Here is a 19,901-nt window from a genome sequence, read left to right as displayed (position 1 = left end):
ACAATGAAACATGAAATACTATAATATAATCATTACAGTTTAAATGAACAGTGAAATTCAATTTTAATACAGCAAAAATTACAATTTGACAAAAATTAATTTCCAACTAAAATAAAAAGTAGTGTATTGACTGTGTAGCATGCGTTCAGGTTTATGGAATAGCTTAAAATGTGTGCCATTGAAGTAAAACTTTTGTCTGTTTATACGGAGTTTAACATATATTTTTAACATGAAATTCTATGAGACGTGAACTACAATTTATCGAGAAATGTCAGCCAGCTCTATCGGAAATAGGAGACCTTACGAAAAGAAAACAGGGCACCTTAAGTTCTAATTATTCAGATACTAGTTAGCATAGAGTCAAACTTATTTTCTGTAAACATTGTTCACTAATTCTTAGTATAATGAATACATATATTAATTATCTTACCTGAAAATAAGATTTAGAATTTCCCCAAAAATACTTCCATCTTGTATAGGTTGTTGGGTAACTTCACATATCATGCGAAGAACACATGCATGTCCATCCATTCCAAACCTGTAAAAAGAAAAGTAATGAATGCTTAACTACTGTAGTAGTGGTGAGAACGATCATTGGTACATTGTAGCGTTAAAACAAACAAATAAACAACAACAACAACAAAAACAGTCCAAAATTCTCTACTCTCAATAATAATACAAATTAGGAAAAATGTCAAGAAAATATGAAAGAACTGCATGTAATATTCATCGATTTAGAGTGATGCAATAATGTATACTATACAGCATCGAGATATCTGGATATGCATAAAAAATATGTTCCACAATAGTATATACAGAATACATCAGTGCTAATAGTCAGGCGAGATCCATAGCGCCGCGTTACTGGTGGTGCAAACTTAGCATTGCATGAGGAGCACTAGAACGAAATTGTAAGTGAACTGAGCAGGTGTAATAGTGTAAGGTAGAATAAGCGATCCATTTGATTTCCGAAGAAGGCAAAATGTTGGCGCTCGGTTATTTGGCGCGAGTATGACGAAAATGGCAAGTGTGTTGAGTATGGAAGGACAGTGTCCAAGTTGATGACGCCTACAAAACTCACGGCAAAATCATATCAGCGAGGAGGAATAGTAGTTAGAAGAAAACCAGTGATAGGTACCACTGAGCATCAAAGCGGATTGTCACTCAGAACTGTTGTGCGATTGAGGTGCAAACAACATAGGCACTCAAGCACACTCACAACCTGTGTCGCCCACTCACAACCTGTGTCGACAATCCCAGTCCACCGCGAGTTACCTGACATGGATATGGAGTCGAGGCGGAATGCACGGGTCAAACTGCTGATAAGGGACTATCACGCTTTAGCACGACGCCAATGGTGCCGCGAACATGTAACGTGGGCCGTTGATGACTGGGAATGTGTGATATGGTTGGATAAGCCATCGTCCACCTATTTCAACCCACGATCTATGTTTATATGTGACGAATGTCCAAAGAAGCATATGATTCGCAGTGTCTCTGCCCAACCATAAAAGATGGCGACGGCTCTGTGATGCTGTGAGCCGTAATATCCTGGTTTTCACAAAGTCCTTGCTGACATTTCCGGTCGTGTTGCTGTCGTGATTACGCCGCCATTGTAGGGGTCCACGTGCATATTAAGGTCCAGATGTTGTTTCCTGGCAGGAACAATATACCCCAAATTAATAATGCACCCATTGACACAGCTGGAGCTGTTTCGACGTAATTTGAGGAAATCAGGGTAGAGTTGAATACCTCCATTGGTTCTTCAATCCCCGGGCTTGAACATGACTGGTGCAGATTTCCGCTTCCATCTTCTCTCACGGAACTGAGTGATGCATTGCACCCACAATGATGTAATATTTCATTTGCTACGGTTAAGATGGTCCAACACCATATTACTCTGGTAAGATGCACTTTCTCTGCTTTTTAATTAAATTGATAAATATATGTGTGTTTCATTAAGGATTTGAACGGAGGGGATAGGAGAAGAAATGAAATGAAATGGAATCTTTGAGTTTTACGTCCCACGGTTATGGCGGATAGGCTAAAGGAGACGGTGATGATGAGTAATGAATGAAATGGTGGAATGAAGAAAGTGAAAGGAAACGGGAGAACCCCGAGAAAACCCACGCACACGGTGTTTGTCCACCACAAAGTTCACTTGGTGAGGGCTGGGATCGAACCCGGAACCCCAAGCACCATAGGTGAACGTTCTACCACTGAGCCACCGCGGCCCTAGGGATAGGAGGAGAATCAAAAAGACTATAAATTTCTTGAATTGATACCTGTCAGATTTTATTTACGTAAAAGTTCTTCCTTTACTCCATATATACGAGTATTTGTCCTAGTAATGAATATCCCGTCTGAAGTCATTAAAAAGTAATCACCTTGATGCATGCTGTATGCAAATAATATTGTCTTACATAATGCGAAAGGAAGAGCCCTTTCATGCAGCGGACCGTCATCGCCGAGAACGGATTAGGACTAAAAAAGCAACTTCATTCATCATTCGTTTGGTCACCCTTCATTTCCATGTCCTATGCCTGCTCTTTCAGGTCCAAATATCTTGCTGGGTTGACGGGTGGTTTATGGGAGACTTGATAGAGGACGAACAGTGGACATCTTCAGAGATGAATGTGCACCATTCCGTCCTAGATTTTGTGTGAGTCTAGTAGTTTATTTTTTATATAAAAATCTTAACAAAACTAATGCTATTCTCCTGTAATCCCGATACATGTCCTTACCGAAAGACCAGCGTGGAGTCAATATGTTCAAGGAGAATGAGAGGAGCATAAACGACAATCCTCGTCGACAAAAACACATGGCCCACAAACTAATAACAATAATAGTTACCGACATGAAAAAGAATAAAAACTTGAATTAACATAACACACACCTAGAACAATAAAATAATAGAACGATGCTAATTTTTTGAACATTTTAAATTATATATATTTCATAAATCAAATTAGCATTAACAAATTTATATTAGGTATAATTCCTTTTCTAGGAACAATCCAAAAGGGATAGTTTACTCTTGGGGATAAGTTCTTCTCAATTTTCTCAAAAACAACTTAAGCGATTTTGTTTATATTTCATAAATAAATATTCCATTAAAAGCCTTATATATGGCGTAACAATTGGCCTGAAAATATCCACAAGGAGCAGTTTACTTTTAAGGTTTGTTTTCTTCGGGGTAGTTTTTCAGAAGTATCTGAGGTAATTTTGTTTATTTTTCATAAATATTTAATTAATTTTTTTTTAAAAAAAATATAACATGGCGTAAGTGGTTTGTTATCATTCAAAGATCCAGAAGGGGTAGTTTATTCTTGTAGTGAGTCTTTTCCGGACGATTTTCTCAAATAGCAGCTGATTTTGCCAATATTTCGTGCCGCGGCAGCTCAGTGATAGTACACTCACTTCTGGTGAGTGGAGTCTTTGGTTCAATTCTACTTCTCGCCAAATGAAATTTTTAGTGACAATCACTTTACGGCTGATTATTATTTTTTTTCGAAATTGTTCAGTGTCTTCCTACTATTTCGTTCATTATCCTCATTACCGTCTTCCTTCGTCACAGAAAATAAACGTGGAACATTAAACGTTTTAAAAATGTTCATATATTATTACCAAATATTCAGTTGATTATTCTATAATGTGATGCAAGCCATTTCTCTGAAAACCTCGAGAAGAGGGTAGTTTTCTCTTGAGATTGAAGATTTTATTTATTTATTTATTTTTATTTATTGTTACAATTTTCTAGAAACCTCTCGGATGATTTATATTTTGTTCATATTTCACAAATACATTTTTCGTTAACAACCCTATAATGTGGCATTAGCAGTTTCTCCTACAAACGTCTACAACGAGTTTAAGGGGTAAAATTATTCAAAAATTGCTCAACCGACTTTGTTCATAATTTACAAACATATATTAACAACCATATAGTGTGGCATATATCGGGTGTTGCAAAATAAATGTTACAACTCTTGGGAGGTGACTCCTGCCACTGAGACAAGAAAAAAAAGTTATCTTCAACTTTCGGCTATCAGACATAGTTTCGGATCTACAACGTGCCGAAAGCGTGGGAAAATGACTTTCGGACGCCAATAGTTCGGAAACTATCCAACGTAAAGAGGGCGGGTAAAAAATTCACTGAAGAAGTCACACCTGCTGTATTGAATTTTGCATGTTTCACAATCCTACCATGCACGCGCAAGGGATTCCCCAAAAGAACGTAGGGAGTCCCTCATAATCTGTCAAATGAAAATTGGTCTAACCGGATATGAATTGATAGGGTTTCTACCAGGTAACAATAATTCGTTTGTATTAAGTCGATATCTAGAACAAACACAAAATGGCGGACACCTTCATTCCCGATGTGTGTGGTTGCATAATTGCCAGGTACGGATGCTGGCCAACAGTGACGTTCTGAGTATTAAGTGTAGCAAATTTGTATTCAAATGCTCTAGAAAGACATCTGGAGTGTTGGTAGAGTACAACACATGAAGCAGGGTGATTCACATGTGTGGAAACACGTAACGAAAAATGCCCAGGAAAAATGCGCTCATACTAAGTAAACATGATTTTAAAGCATCGGAAATGTAAAGAATAGCATCAAGAACATGAAAGCCATTGCCAATTCACCAATAATCCATCAATCGGATGCAATATGATGTGCACGGTTGCATACGAATAAGGATGCAGCAACTGAGGCCAAGTTGAAATTGTGCAAGGGGACTCACAAAGAAACTGGGTAAACTAAATGAATGTCACTAGTGAATCGCATGATCGATATTGAAATGTGCCCAATGTGTGTGTTGATATCGACATGTAGCTAATGGACAAATTCCAGCATGTCCCACTACTACTGGGACACCGTCCCACGTGCGAAAAATAGGAAAATAATTACTCGGGTCTCGAATCTGAGGCCGTGGGCTTCCAGTAGTATTGGAAACTGTGACCACGCGAGCGAAAGCGAGCGCTCTAGCCCTGATGCTCGAGGGAGCCTCACTTTCTCTGTATTCATTTCTTCGAGGAGCACCCACTTGTTTGGCAAGCGCTCTTTACAGCCTCCCGACATGCTTATGTGTTTCATTTTGATACTCCTATTGCACAGTTGTAAACAATCAGAGCTTTAAGATATTTCTTCCTATTTCTCATATTGTTTTATTTTCCATATGTATGGTGTTCCAGCTGTAGTGCAACATGTGCCAAATTGATTCATTTTCGTCTTTGTCTTGGCATGTTCATTGTGTGTAGGATACGAATTTCGAAAGGTGTTTTCCTATATTTCGAGTACGTGAGACATGGGACATGATACAAGTTTGTTATTTTCACGCTCTATCAGAATTTGAACCATGGATTAAGAGATTTCTTTTCTTGTGTCAACTGTGGGACGATGTCCCAAACAAAGAAGGACATTGATACAATCGTGTTCTAGTTACGTTCTACCAAAACGTGGACCAAATGTAATAGCAGAATATACAACATTAATTTCCTAGTTTTCACGCGTGAGACGGTGTCCCAGCAGTAGTGGGACATGTTGACCTTTGTCCATTAGCTACATGTTGATATCAACACACACATTGGCCACATTTCAATATCGATCATGCGATTCCACTAGTGACATTCATTTAGTTTACACAGTTCCTTTGTGAGTCCCCTTGCACAATTTCAACTTGGCCTCAGTTGCTGTATCCTTATTCGTATGCAACCGTGCACATCATACTGTATCCGATTGATGGATTATTGGTGAATTGGCAATGGCTTTCATGTTCTTGATGCTATTCTTTACATTTCCGATGCTTTAAAATCACGTTTACTTAGTATGAGCGCATTTTTCCTGGGCATTTTTCGTTACGTGTTTCCACACATGTGAATCACCCTGCTTCATGTGTTGTACTCTACCAACACTCCAGATGTCTTTCTAGAGCATTTGAATACAAATTTGCTACACTTAATACTCAGAACGTCACTGTTGGCCAGCATCCGTACCTGGCAATTATGCAACCACACACATCGGGAATGAAGGTGTCCGCCATTTTGTGTTTGTTCTAGATATCGACTTAATACAAACGAATTATTGTTACCTGGTAGAAACCCTATCAATTCATATCCGGTTAGACCAATTTTCATTTGACAGATTATGAGGGACTCCCTACGTTCCTTTGGGGAATCCCTTGCGCGTGCATGGTAGGATTGTGAAACATGCAAAATTCAATACAGCAGGTGTGACTTCTTCAGTGAATTTTTTACCCGCCCTCTTTACGTTGGATAGTTTCCGAACTATTGGCGTCCGAAAGTCATTTTCCCACGCTTTCGGCACGTTGTAGATCCGAAACTATGTCCGATAGCCGAAAGTTGAAGATAACTTTTTTTCTTGTCTCAGTGGCAGGAGTCACCTCCCAAGAGTTGTAACATTTATTTTGCAACACCTGATATAAAATTGAAAATCAACAAGGAGTAGGGTTTTCAGCTGGTTTTGACTAAAACTGATCAAACCATTTTGTTCATATTTTATAAAAAATCTATTTCGTTAACAACCAACCGTACAATGTGGCATAAGCCATTTTTTCTGAAGATAATCACAACGAGTAATTATTATTATTATTATTAGGCTTCCTCAACATCTGCTCAGCAATGTTGAGGAAACCTAATAATTATCAGTAATTATCAGTATTTGTTCATATTTCAAATACAAATATTTCAATGACAAAATGTATTCTTTCAATATATAAGTAGTATAAGTCTATTGTTTCTTTTAAAATCAACAAGAGGTAATTTGTTCTTGGGATGAATTCTTTTCAGATGAACTTCTCAAAAATTACTAAAGCTATTTTGCTCATACATAATTATAAGTCAAGAATATGGTACATGGCACTTTAAATTTAAAAAAATAATGTAGTAGTTGAGTCTTGGGGCGAATTTTCTTTAAAAATTTTCTGAAAACGCCTATTATAGTTGTATTCATATTTAATAAAGAAGTGTTTTGGTAATAAATAGAGAAATGCCTTTATTAAACTTAATAAATGGAAGAGAAGAACTTTAATGCAGTGGTCCATATTTTTTTATTGTTTTATTTATTCTTATATATACATTTTTAATATATTTCTGAGCTATTATTTTTAAATAATAATATTTTTATATTTAATTATTTTATTACTTGTTTAATCTAGTCCAATCTATTTCCATTTTACAATCAATAAATTAATAAGATTAGTATTAAGAGCCCGCATTTACCTTACGCCCAGGATATAAAAAGAAAAACAACATTTGAACGATATTTGATGTGAAAGAAATTGTGGCGAAAGGAAAACATTGATAAGGAAAATAAATAGTTCCATTATGCTGCTAGAACATTACACTGCTTACGTCATATTTTAACAAATAGTGGGAAGCCTTTCAAGCACCCAATAGGAGTGCTATTCTTTGTACATTTTATATATGTAATGGGTTAAAAGACGTTGTTGAAATGTCCATTATTATTATATGAGAAGGGAAGGGATAATATGACAATTTGATTACCACGCATTCGAGATCTAACAAGGGAACATTCCGATTTGGTGAATTCAATTGCTGAAAATGGTTGCTAGCACTGGATTCAGCACCAAAAGAAAAAGAAAAAGAGAGTATTTATTGGCAGACCGTATACAGAGTGGGAGATAAGTGAGGGCAAAGTGCGAAAATAGAACGTAGAAAATATCTAGAAATGTCATGTTAGTTTTGAAGCGAATAGAGGGATTGAGATCAAATGTTGGATATGAGGAATGCACGTAGAGCACTCAATATGCGTAATGTGAATCATGGGGGACATCTGAAATGTGGATTTAGCGCAAGAAGAATATACGGGAAAGGGCTCATGTGACATATGGCTCTTGACGCACATCGTATATTGAAATCAATAGTGGCCAATACAGTTTGAGACCTCTGTAACAGGAGGTGTTCACGCTATGGCAATGTAACAATACTGTCGTAAAGGTGACGTGAATGAGGAACAACCACAAACGGGAATGAGGCCACTTTCCAGCCAACAAACGTCCTGATTCGTCCAATATTCGTTCTCATGCTGGTAAAAGTGCATATATGGCCAAGAACAACCTGAAAGAGTTCACGACTGATGTTTTCTGGCCTTCCATAGAGCAGATAGAACTGTTGTTCCTTGTCGATTCATGGAGAACGAATAAAGATGAAGAGTTGATGCAGAAACAGGAAAAGTTTGAACTTACCCAACTCTGATGGTTGCACGTCACTCATACAACGAAGATGGTTCTTCTTCCGCCCGTATAAGAATTTCGTAAAATATATAACAGACACCGTTTTTCTGTCATTTGACTTCAAAATATGACAACAGGACAACTTTATTAACTTGCAATCTCTCACCCACTTCCAGATTACAGTACCAAGATTCCAAGTTACGACTAGACATGCTTTCTACAAAACTGGATATTTGCGAATAGCATCTGGCGCATTAATGACAGATGTCAACTACTGCTTCATTTTCAATGCCGCAGATAGCTGTGACGAGCCCGATTGGCCATCTTTATCGTTTTTCAAATGTGCCCACTGTTGCCTATTTTTGTATCAACCACACAATCATTCTTAAGTTCCATAACAGTTGCAATTAAACAGAGGTTTCATACCGTATTGGCCACTATTGATTTCAATAGACGATGTGCGTCAAGAGCCATATGTCACATTCTTGCGCTAAATCCAACATTGCGGCTTTTCAGATGTCCCCCATGATTCAAATTACGTATATTCAGTGCTCTACGTGCATACCTCATATCCAACATTTATCTTAATCCCTCTATTCGCTTCAAAATTAACATGGTATTTTTTAGACATTTTCTACGTTCCATCTTCGCACTTAGCCCTCACTTATCTCCCACCCTGTATATGATCTGCCACTAAATACTCTCCTTTTCTCTGTTTCTTTTAGTGCTGAATCCAGTGCTAGCAATTATTTTCAGCAATCGAATTAACCAAATCGGAATGTTCCCTTGTAAGTAATTATATTGATTTAGAATGGTTTAGAATATTTTACGATTTCTACTTTCTCTACTAACATATTCATACCCCCTCAAACTTCTGTGGCTATAGTATATTTGATACAGGAGCTTCGTTTCAATCATCATTGCTTTTGCTTTCCAAATGTTTAAGAGAAGGAAAGTGTTTCAGAATATAATTTTAAAATAGGTTCAGATCATCGAGCACCATATCCATAATAACATAGAAACATTTAACAAACATGAGTGAGCAATGGCGTGTGCAAGAGAGATTTGGGGTTTGACCTCCACCCTTTGAGAAACCAATTATGCTAAAATAAACATTTGCTATGTTAAGATATGTAGTGTTATTACAAAAGTCTCCCGATTACAAACCTGAACACATCTCGCTTAACAACGCTTAAGACACATGAAAGTGATTTCACTGGAAACTGAAACTAAAGATGATATTTCAGTAGCTGGTAAAACTGTACGTAGTTATCATTTTCGCCGCTCGGGTGATAAATTGGATAAAACAGAATGCAGATATGTTATAAAATAGAGGATCTGCCTATGCAGCAAAATCGTGGTCATACGTCACAGTTTCGCCACCCCTACTCCGCTCGCTCCGCCAATAGGATCGCGATGTTTTATGACAATATTCATGGCGGAAATGAGAGTAGCTAATCAACGAGAGCAAACTTGCCAATGCTCGGTTGTTTTTTGGCTTCATTCAGTTAATAGGATGAATATACATATGGGCATATTCTCTATTTTATAACATCCTTGAGAGAATGGCTGCCAATGAAGACAGGAAGGCGTTTTGTGTGTTAGATTTTCACATATGTTAGTCTGTTAACATTGTGCAAAGTAATTTTAGAAGGAAGTTTGGTAAAGATGCACCTAGTGAGCACAGTCTGTAAGTGTTATTCTGAACTTAAAGCAAATGTATGCATTTGTAAGTGAAGATCATCCGGCCGTCCATCAGAAAGCGCGACACTTCGGAATGTATTAAACAAAGAGAGAGTTTCATGCAAAGTCCACATAAATCTACCACCGCAGCCAGCAGAGAATTAGACATCCAGTAATCAACTATGTGGGAGATTTTATGCAAACGTCTGTGCTTCCATCTCTGCTGTTTGCAATTATTGGAAGCTCCAAAACCAGACGACAAAGCCATGAGGCAATTTTCCGAGAGGACGTACAATCAAAATAGAAACTGATAGTATACGTTGACCTTCACGTTCCCCATACTTACACCCTGTTATTTTTTCTCACTGGGGTTTTGTCAAACAACATGTATATCGATTACCTTTACCAACTACCATTCAGGATCCTCGTGTTCGCTTTACAGAGACCGTACGTCATTGCATTAGTGGGTCATCCAATGTTAGAACGTGCATGGCAAGAAATAGACTTCAAGCTAGATGTGTGTCACGTGAGAAAGAGAGCTCACATTGAACGCATGTGAAAATCTGATGTTAAACCAGATTTGTTTAGGTTTGCAATTGAAAAGATCATTTGAAGCCAAACTCTACCTGCTACATCTCTATAGAAAAAGAAAATTTTCTTTAAATCTGATTCTTTTAATAACGTTCTAAATCAAATTTACTTTTTATCTCCCGACTTAAGAATAAAATTTAAATGCAAGAAATAAAATCAATTTTTTTACTTCATTTCGGGGATAAGCCTAATCTCGATTGGAACTGTGCTTAAAAGAATACCTTTCTTACGCTTTTGGAAGTTAACAAAATTGTGAAATGGCATCTGAGGAGAGAATGTTTATCAATAAAAATTGAGTAAGAATAGAAACGAAACATCTATCAGAGGTAACATTTCAGAATTTAACTGGTTGAAGTGGAGGCAAATCGGAAAAAGCTGATGTTACATTTGTACTACCCAGTCAAGCCTAGCCACATTCAGATCCGATTTCTTTTTTAAATTTGTTTCCTCGGATTTTACAAATGTGACATCTCTATATATTTGAAGCTGTATCAGTAACAACAACCCGCACTTCTTTACAGAAGAAAGGAAATTTTAAAAGTAGTGCAACGTGCTATATTAGAAATTTTCTCCTAGATATCCAAGGGCGGCTTTAGGATTTTAATTTTGGGTAGGCCCGCTCCATCGCTTATGAATACATATACACATATGATTGATTCATGACAGTAGGAAATTGCTTTTACAGTAGTGGTTGATGTTATTTGTTAAATAATTATCTACCATTAATATAAATAGTGGAAAATATATTTATTCTTTGTATCTTTTACGTTTATATATTTTATCAAAATTTTTGGGTAGGCACGTGCCTACCCGACCTACCCGCTAAAGCCGCCACTGTATATATCTAGAAAGAAGTAATATAACTTCCAAATCTACACTAAGAAAGCGAACCAAAAAGTTATCAAAGTACAATATTTAATGTTGCAGTCGCTAAATTTTCAGTCCAGTCTCCAAATAATAATAATAAAAGAGCAATAATTTATAATATATGGTGATAACCTGATAACTATAAGAATGTGCTATCATTTATGGTATTTTGATTGTAAGAAATACTAAAAAGATATAATATTATTTGTATATTTAATTAATTAATTTTTGAGTTTCACGTCCTATACCGTATTTGTGCACTTTTGTCTAAAGAAGATGACGAGAATGAATAAATATAATGAAATGAATGGTGAGAGGATAATACATCTCTCTTATCATGCCCTGAGCGGCATTCGACTCCACAACAGACAGTTCTCGAGGATATCAGGCCGCAAACTACTAGTTCTAGACCTCTACACCTTACTATTCTGCATATACTATACATAAGTAAGGTAAATAAACATTTATTACATTAAATCAAAAGGAAAACACATAGACAAATCTCGAATTCGTAAAAGACTTGAGCGTAGATTTCCTTTTCTATTGTCTTAGTACGCTACTGTAAGTCAGCATATGCAATGAAACGTTTAACTTCAGCAAGAAGTCAACTTTGCCTCAGGCACAATTATACCTCCTTGGAGATTATACAAGTAACATATTTTAGGTTAATAATTTAGTTATCTACAAGATGTAATTCTGACAAAATTAGCAAGAAAATTAAATTTTAATTGCGGCAATTAAGAAACGAGACTGGGTCTGTGAAAGATAAATGAATGACACGTGGACCCGAATTTCCTTTTTTTATTTAAAGTAAAAACTCTTTTCTCTATATAAAAATTCGCACAATCCCGTAAGTCATGGAATGACTTTTGGAGGTCCTGGACTGAATGGTGTTAAGGTCAGTCATTATTTCTGGATGGTGGACACAAAGTAAAAGAGAAAAAAGGCAACCCTTCACCTGTTCTTTTAATTTGGGGCAAAGAAAGTAATAACAGGAGGATAGGTCTGTAGAATATACGAAATAATTAACATAGAAACGATTACAGAGTTGAGTGCTTCTCCGTTAAGGAATGAGGCACGAAACGCGCACAGTTTCCGTTTCTTTAAATCCTCTGCTATTATTAAACGAACACTCTTATTCACCCCAACAAGCTTCGATATTATCTTGAGACTTGCATTTCTGTAATTCAATATGATATCCCGAACTTTGTCAATCATTTTAATTGTTTTGACAGACCTGCTTGGATCTGGGCGATTTTCATCTTCCACAGACTCCCTCCCAGCACTGGACCTCTTTAGCCATTCAGGAACACAGAAACAAGAAAGGCAGTTGTTTCCATCTAAACCTTGCTCAGCACCTCAAATAATTCCGTTGGAGCTTTCCCTAAAGTGCGTACAGACTTGATACTTATTCTTCCTTCCATTGTTGAAGTGGTGAGAAATATCACAATACTTGTCGCGAGCCACACTAGTGACCAGCCAAGGTGAAAATTTCTTCATGTATGCCCAAGATCACACGCAAGTCTCTCCATTCTGAGGAAGTAGCTAAAACAAAGAGTTAAACATGTTTTACAACACATAGACACACACTGCTTCCCAGGGTTATAGACATTGCTTTCTGTCAGTCTGATCCCTATTGTGAACCAAGAATCACTCTGGCCGTATGGGTTGTACAGCTCTTGGCGATAGACGATGGACGGGAACACAAAATGCTATCACTTTGGAATAGCGCATAAAGGCATTAACAACAAAATTAGAGCTACCTTCCCTATTAGACTCTTTTTAGAACCAACCACAGCCTAAAAGATGCCGAAACTACGGAAGAAACCGCCAGCAGAGACGTTACAAAAATAAACGTCCACACCAATGGAACACCACTGCTTGGAGAAAAGTAAAGAAGAATGCCTGAGGAGCGTCACTTTTTTCAACTTTCCTGTTTCTGTAAGTTTCCCAAAAAAAGAAAAAAAAACCCTTCCTAATTGCTTTACTTTGTACAGTACATATGTTACATAAATATAGTTTAATTTAATTGTTGGTTTAATTAGAATTTGATGCTCATTTCATCACCGAGATTACATGAGACGTGGATCTACAAGGGTTACGTGGAATTTGAATGAGCTATTTCCGTAAAATTTAATTTAATTTATGATATAATTTTATGAGTGCTAATTGGTCGCACTTGGACAGTAGGGAAAATAATCACTGTTCGAAACAGCTATATAAATATAATGCTTAAATTTTTAAAGTAGGCATTATATTAGTGTACTCAGAATTTTCAAAAATTTGGTTAGATTAGTTGTTTTCAACTTATCAAGGATTACTGGTTAAAGTAAAGAATAATATATATAATTACCTGTTCATTGTTTGAGCAACTTTCTCATAAATGTCTCTTCTTTCACGAAACACTCTTTCGTTATGTTGGGTTGGAGTTATTTCTTCGGTAAAATTTGGAAGGCGTAAAGCAACTTCGAAACCAATGGTCACTACAACTGATTCTGGAATCCCAAGAGGGATTTCTAACTGGATACCAAGCTAAAAGAAAGTAATAAATATTATTTTTATGGAATCATAATTTATGTCTAATCAAATTCTATATTTCGTTAAATATTATGTAATGATAATTAACCTGGTCTAAAGATATTCAGTCCTTTGTGCAAACTTATTCTCTACAAGTTACAATATAAGTGTGGTTTGAATATCTTCAAATCATAGAAATATTTCGACTTTACTCGTATTTCACCATAATTTGCTACATAAGTAAAACACTGATTCCGATTCTCGGATTAATCGAGGCGACTCTTCAAGTGCAATCCACGTTAAGTCACGAACTTCCTTCTAATTTCTGAGCCAGCAAACAGTTAAAGAGTTTGGAGATAATAGAGTATAGGAGTTTGACACTACTCACTTCATCAGTGTAATAAATGATGCATCAGAAAAATATTTGCCTTTGTAATTTTCTGTTTTATTTCTCTTTCTTTAACTTTTCATTAAAACTGGTAGAGTGTAAAATGCCGGGACCTGAAACATATGACCCTTTAATCTAGCTCTCTTAAATGCAAAATAGTGTAGTGTGGAAAGACTTATTCTGCGCTAGGGGATATCTTCTAAGAGAGTTTGTTATGGTACAGTATCACAAGTCTAGTGTTTGATAATTTTTTACTTTGCGTCCGTGTGCTATACTGAGGCTATGGCGGGCAGGCCTTACTAATTATTTATGTGAGCTCGGTGTGTTCAATCCGACATCTGTACACTTGAAGGTAACATTGTGACGTATAAATTGAAGAAATCTTTTACATGCTGTTAATTTCGAAATACATATTCGTACAATATTGGAAACACGGATGCTATTTTCGGAACAGGAATGGGCAATTGTTCCCTGTATTATATACAGGGTGTTCATTTACTATGTAGCCAAAATCCACTGATGAAATCCTCACACCTAAACAAAAAAAAAAAATCCATATGAACACAAGGCAAAAAAGCGCGTTGTTTTAGTTATGAGATGCCGAAATCGAGAAAATTTTAACTTTGAGGCTTTCTAGCTCGAAAACTACGAGAGAAATGTCAGAGGAACTAGTACACTGTCTATCTAAATAACCATGTTTCAGAGTTGGGACATATCGGCACAACGGATTTTATAGAGGGAGCTGCTCTATACGTTCCGCTCTTCCACATCTCTCTCTAAAATCATGTGCGCCGGTACAATCCAACTCTGAAACTAGAAATTTAGATATAGTGTACTAAAGTCCAGAAGGTATAACTTCGTTGCCTTCCCGCGCTTGGACCTGTTCGTCACTGGGAGTGTGGTAGGAGGACAGCCAATCACCACCCTTCAGATTTGCCAAACTTACTCATCGCAAGATCATTCAGTTTCTATTTTCACGCACAGTGTCAACCAACTCTCAAGTGTCAACGTCCGCTTGTTTTCGGTGGTGCGCATAAGAGTGATTGATATAGTGCATGTTTGTGTGTGTGTTTTAATTCTTGTTCCCTTTTTGTTTGTTACATTTGTAGTAAGTGAATTAATAGTTCTTGCTTCTCGGAATGGAAGGTATCACTATCCTTTTACAGGAACGTTGTGCATCGTATTTTTGTTGGTTTTGGGGGGAGTATTGCGTGGAAGAACTCTCCGCTCCGATGCACGAGAAATGGTGGTAAAAATTTATAACTTTTCTTCAATCTGAGTTTGATGCTGCTCGGAATAATAGACTATTTCTTTCTGTAAGCTCGGTGATGGACAGAACATGAAGTGCAACAGGTTTGTCCCCCACTTGTATTAGGACAATTCATGAACAAAACAAGAAAACAGATGCACGCGGCTCTCCGTCACGTACCCCAGGCAAAAAAAGAAAGAAACCTACTACAAAAACAAATACAGACACTTTTGATAAAGATGTATTGCGTCGTCTTAATTTGAGAATGTATATACAATGAAAAAAAAAATGTTCCAAGTATGGAGAAAATCCATGTGAGAGCAAAAGCTGAAAATTTTTTTAGTGGGTCGCTTTGGTCTATCCGTAAAATTGTCAAAGACATGGGTTTTCAGTACAAAAAAGCAGATAACGGCAGAAAGTGTTTGATCGAAAGGGAAGACATCATATTCAAGAGGTGTCAATATCTTCGCAAAATCAAACAACCGAGGGATGAGGGAAAGCATATAGTATACCTCGATGAAACGTGGATTAACACACACCACACGAAGGGAAAAATGTGGGTTTCAGACAACGATAAATCTCCTCTAAAAATACCAACACGGAAAGGTCAACGACTTATTGTTGTCCATGCTGGGACTTCCACCGGTTTTGTTGACAATGGACTCTTGATTTTCCTTTCGAAATCTACGAAAGACTATCATGAAGAAATGGATGCTGATAGGTTCAGACAATGGTTTGAATATCAATTACTACCTAACATTCCACCGAGTTCAGTGATAGTCATGGACAATGCATCTGTACATTCGCGCGAACTAAATAGCCCCCCTCGTCTAGCGCAAGAAAAGCAGAAATGCAAGAGTGATAAGCGCGACACAACATACCATTCGAGAATAATATGTTACGGACAGTTCTGTATAATATGATTAAAGAAAACAGAAAAAATTGTAAAATATGAAATAGACACTCTTGCAAGTGAGCACGTTCACGATATTCTAAGACTTCTTCCTACCACTGTAACTTAAATTCAATTGCACTTACATGGGTTCAGATTAAAGGGTACGTGGCAAAACACAATAGTGTTCACAAAATCAGGGGTACAAGATTTATTTCACAAAGCAGTTAAAACTATTACATCCGAGAGGTGGGAAAGCGCGTGTGCATATGTGATAAAAATTGAACAACTCTACTGGCAACAGGATGCATTGATAGACCGCATTGTAGAAGAACTCGTCATTCACGTTTCGTCAGATTCAGAGTTGGAACCGGAAGATGTGACGAACGACGGAAGCGAAGATAGGGATTTGGACGGTATCCAGAGTCTGTCATAACAGGTAATTTATTATTTTTTATTTTGGCACCGGAGAAAGCTCAGTTTACGGCACACATTTCTTGTGAAAAATATCCTAGGTTCGACCCCAACCCATCCCTTGTGAATCCCCGGTGAATCAGCACCGTGTGCGAGGAAATACCTTTTCCTCATATTTCAGCATGATTCTATCGTGTAGTGTACATGTATCATGTTCATCGTCTTCCTTACTCTACACCTACAGAGCACAACTCAGTAAGTTAATAAAATAAATAAAATTAACATCACGGGAGACAAAGGCCAATCGAAACATTGGTGGAGTCACAAAGTACCGGTACTAAGAAAAGAGAAAACACACTCATTCATTAAAATTTCACATGGCTTTGTCGGTATATGAAGTTATTATATTATAATAATTATTATTATTACTATTATTTTATTCTACTTTGAAGTGATAAATGGAAATTGAGTACTCTTTTAAACAAAATTATGCCAATGTAGTTTTTTTTTTTTTTTTTTTTTTTTTTTTTAATATTGCATGTAAGATGGGAGGGAAAAGAGAAATGTCAAAACCGTCTGCTGCGCTCAGCGAGCCACGAGTAACCAAGCTGGCAACTCCGCGTGAACGTCACTACAACTTTTCACGGGAAGCCAACGACGTTATACCTTCCGTAGTATAGTTCCTCTAATATTTCTTTAACCGTCTGTTGATATCTCTCATAGTTTCCGAGCTAGGCAGCCTCAAAGTTACAATTTTCTCGATTTCGGCATCTTATAACATTGAAACAACGCGTTTTTTCCCTTATGTTCATACGGACTTTTTTATTGTTTAAGTGTGAGGATTTCACTAGTGGATTTTGGCCACATAATAAATGAACACCCTATATATAAATCAATACTATAGTGGAACACTAATACAAAAGGTTGAAACTTTGCTTATATCGATGCAGAATGTGTCTCCCCCATGCAAAACCTGAAGTAACGCTCCTGATTCAAAATTCAACGATACAATTCTATTCAAACGAATAAAACCGTACCGTAGACCCCCCCCCCAAAAAAAAAAAAACTATATCGTCCTCACACTTCCCGATTAATGGATTGATCGTAGTGGACCATTGTGCTGATCTTCCGAACCCACAAACCCTGTGATTTCTGAGTACAGTGTATGATAAAGGAGCATGAGCTAAAGAACCGGATAGGGATATATCATCCATTCCTCGTGAAATGTCTGTAAGGGATTTAAATGTGAATGCTAATCGCTGGTATTTATGTGTTGGACATGATAGCGAACTTATTAAGACACGTGTAAATTCTTTATCATATTTCATGAATGGTAAATGTCTACTATTTGAGTCATGGGCGGCGATTAGGGGGCAAAAGGGGGCAGTTGCCCCATCACTTTTTTGAAGTGACCCATTAATGTATATATTTTGATTTGGAAATGTAAAGTTTTTGTATGTATTACTGGTTCATAGGAAAAAATGATGCCATATAATATTTGCTCTTGTGTGAGTATGTATTGTCTTCCCGTGGAGTTAAGAAAGCTACAGGAATTTCGTTTTAATTGCCCGGAAAATGGTCCAAAAATTAACTATTGGAGCGCAACAATTCCATCGTACTTTCATTTATTCTTACAAGAGCTCGATATGTCAGTCAGCCGCTTTGAAACTAATTGAGAACATTTGGCAAAAAAGAAATCTTTCACAAGTTATTCTTTAATTGCACAAAAACTTGCCAGTTCCTAAAATATCTTTTCTTCTTTCTAATAGTAAGGGAGATTGATTAAAAAGAGAGTAATAAGAAACAACTACCTTTCAAGGTGACCAGACGTCCCGTTTTAGCCGGGACAGTCCCTTTTTTCCAACCGTTGTCCCGTTTTTTTCTGATTCTCGAACGGGACGCCTAAATGTCCCGTTTTCAAGTAAAAATGACCTAGGTGTCCCGTAATTATTATTCAAAATATAAAATCGTCAATGCAAATTCTACTCTCTTCCGTACCAACACTCGTTGCCAAGGTTCAGCCGTGTCTAGAACTTCTGAATGTTCAAATGGGAATTGAGTGGGAATTCTGAGTGTTCAACTAGTTAAAAGAATTGTTGAGTAGAACTTGCAATCGGGAACCATTATTTGTTGTGTGGTACACGTAAAGTTAGAAACGGTTTGTTATCACTCTTACTTGCGTATTTTGTAAATTGAGAACACTGCTGAGTCCCGAAATACAATCTAGAAGTCAGATATTCCTCCCCCCCCCCCTCCGTAGCCGATTCGTATGCGTCCCGTTTTCGCAAGTGAAAATTCTGGTCACCTTGCTACCTTTTCCATTCTTTTGCAGTGTACGAGTGAAGTAGTGTGTTTAAGGGTGTACTAGTGCATATACAATTAAATTTAGTTCAAGATTTTAGGATTATTTTGTATAACTGGAGTGTGGAGTGATTCTAAATATTGCTGTGTTTTAATGTGTTCCAAGAAAGTGAAAACTGCACCTAATGGCAACGAACATGTTTCGGGAGGCTGGAAAAGTATTTCTTTAAATGCGTAGCATATGCTTGTAGTATTTACTGTCTTTCTAAGAGTAATAACATACATTTAACAACATCTGTGGAATTAAAAATATAAATTGTGTCATTGATCAGCTGTTTCAATATAACTTTTGCAAAACAAACGTCATTATTCATTACTATGATTAATATTATCCTTTTTATTTATTTGTTTTGCAAATTTGTTATTAAATAATCTGACCACATATTTTTCCAGACAGAATTTTATGATGTTCATAAGCAAGGATGAAATCTCTTCTTACACCTTCGTTGTTTAAGAGTACAAAACGCTAGTATCGAGTGCTGTAGTCCTAAAATTTTCAGAGGGTATGCGCTGTTTTGTGATCATCTATGATTATCAATAAAGACATAGACGGTATTTTCTTAATGAACAATGTAAAATACATGTATTAGTTAATTCATTTAAAATATAAAGAATACATTACGTATTATACTCAAAAGCATTTCATGCTATATGTATGTATGGGGAAGGAACCAACTCACTCCGAGAAGAAACAAAAAATCGCGCCCGATGTGTCAGAAATAAGAA

General features: G+C 36.8%; 1 protein-coding gene across 1 annotated transcript in view; it reads right to left on the bottom strand.

Annotated features, from left to right (window-relative positions):
* Window positions 1-19,901, bottom strand: part of LOC145666548 (uncharacterized) — a 36,764-nt gene that overhangs the window by 6,763 nt on the left and 10,100 nt on the right. The window contains exons 2-3 of the mRNA XM_081733866.1: window positions 13,708-13,886; window positions 431-538 (exon numbers count right to left, since the gene is read on the bottom strand). Coding sequence (XP_081589992.1) covers window positions 431-538; window positions 13,708-13,886 — 287 coding nt within the window. The remainder of the gene's footprint in view (window positions 1-430; window positions 539-13,707; window positions 13,887-19,901) is intronic.

This window comes from Thermobia domestica, chromosome 12, assembly GCF_964235325.1.
Source record: "Thermobia domestica chromosome 12, izTheDome1.hap1.1, whole genome shotgun sequence".
Classification (NCBI taxonomy): Eukaryota; Metazoa; Arthropoda; class Insecta; order Zygentoma; family Lepismatidae; genus Thermobia; species Thermobia domestica.
This window is presented reverse-complemented; position numbering and strand designations above follow the sequence as displayed.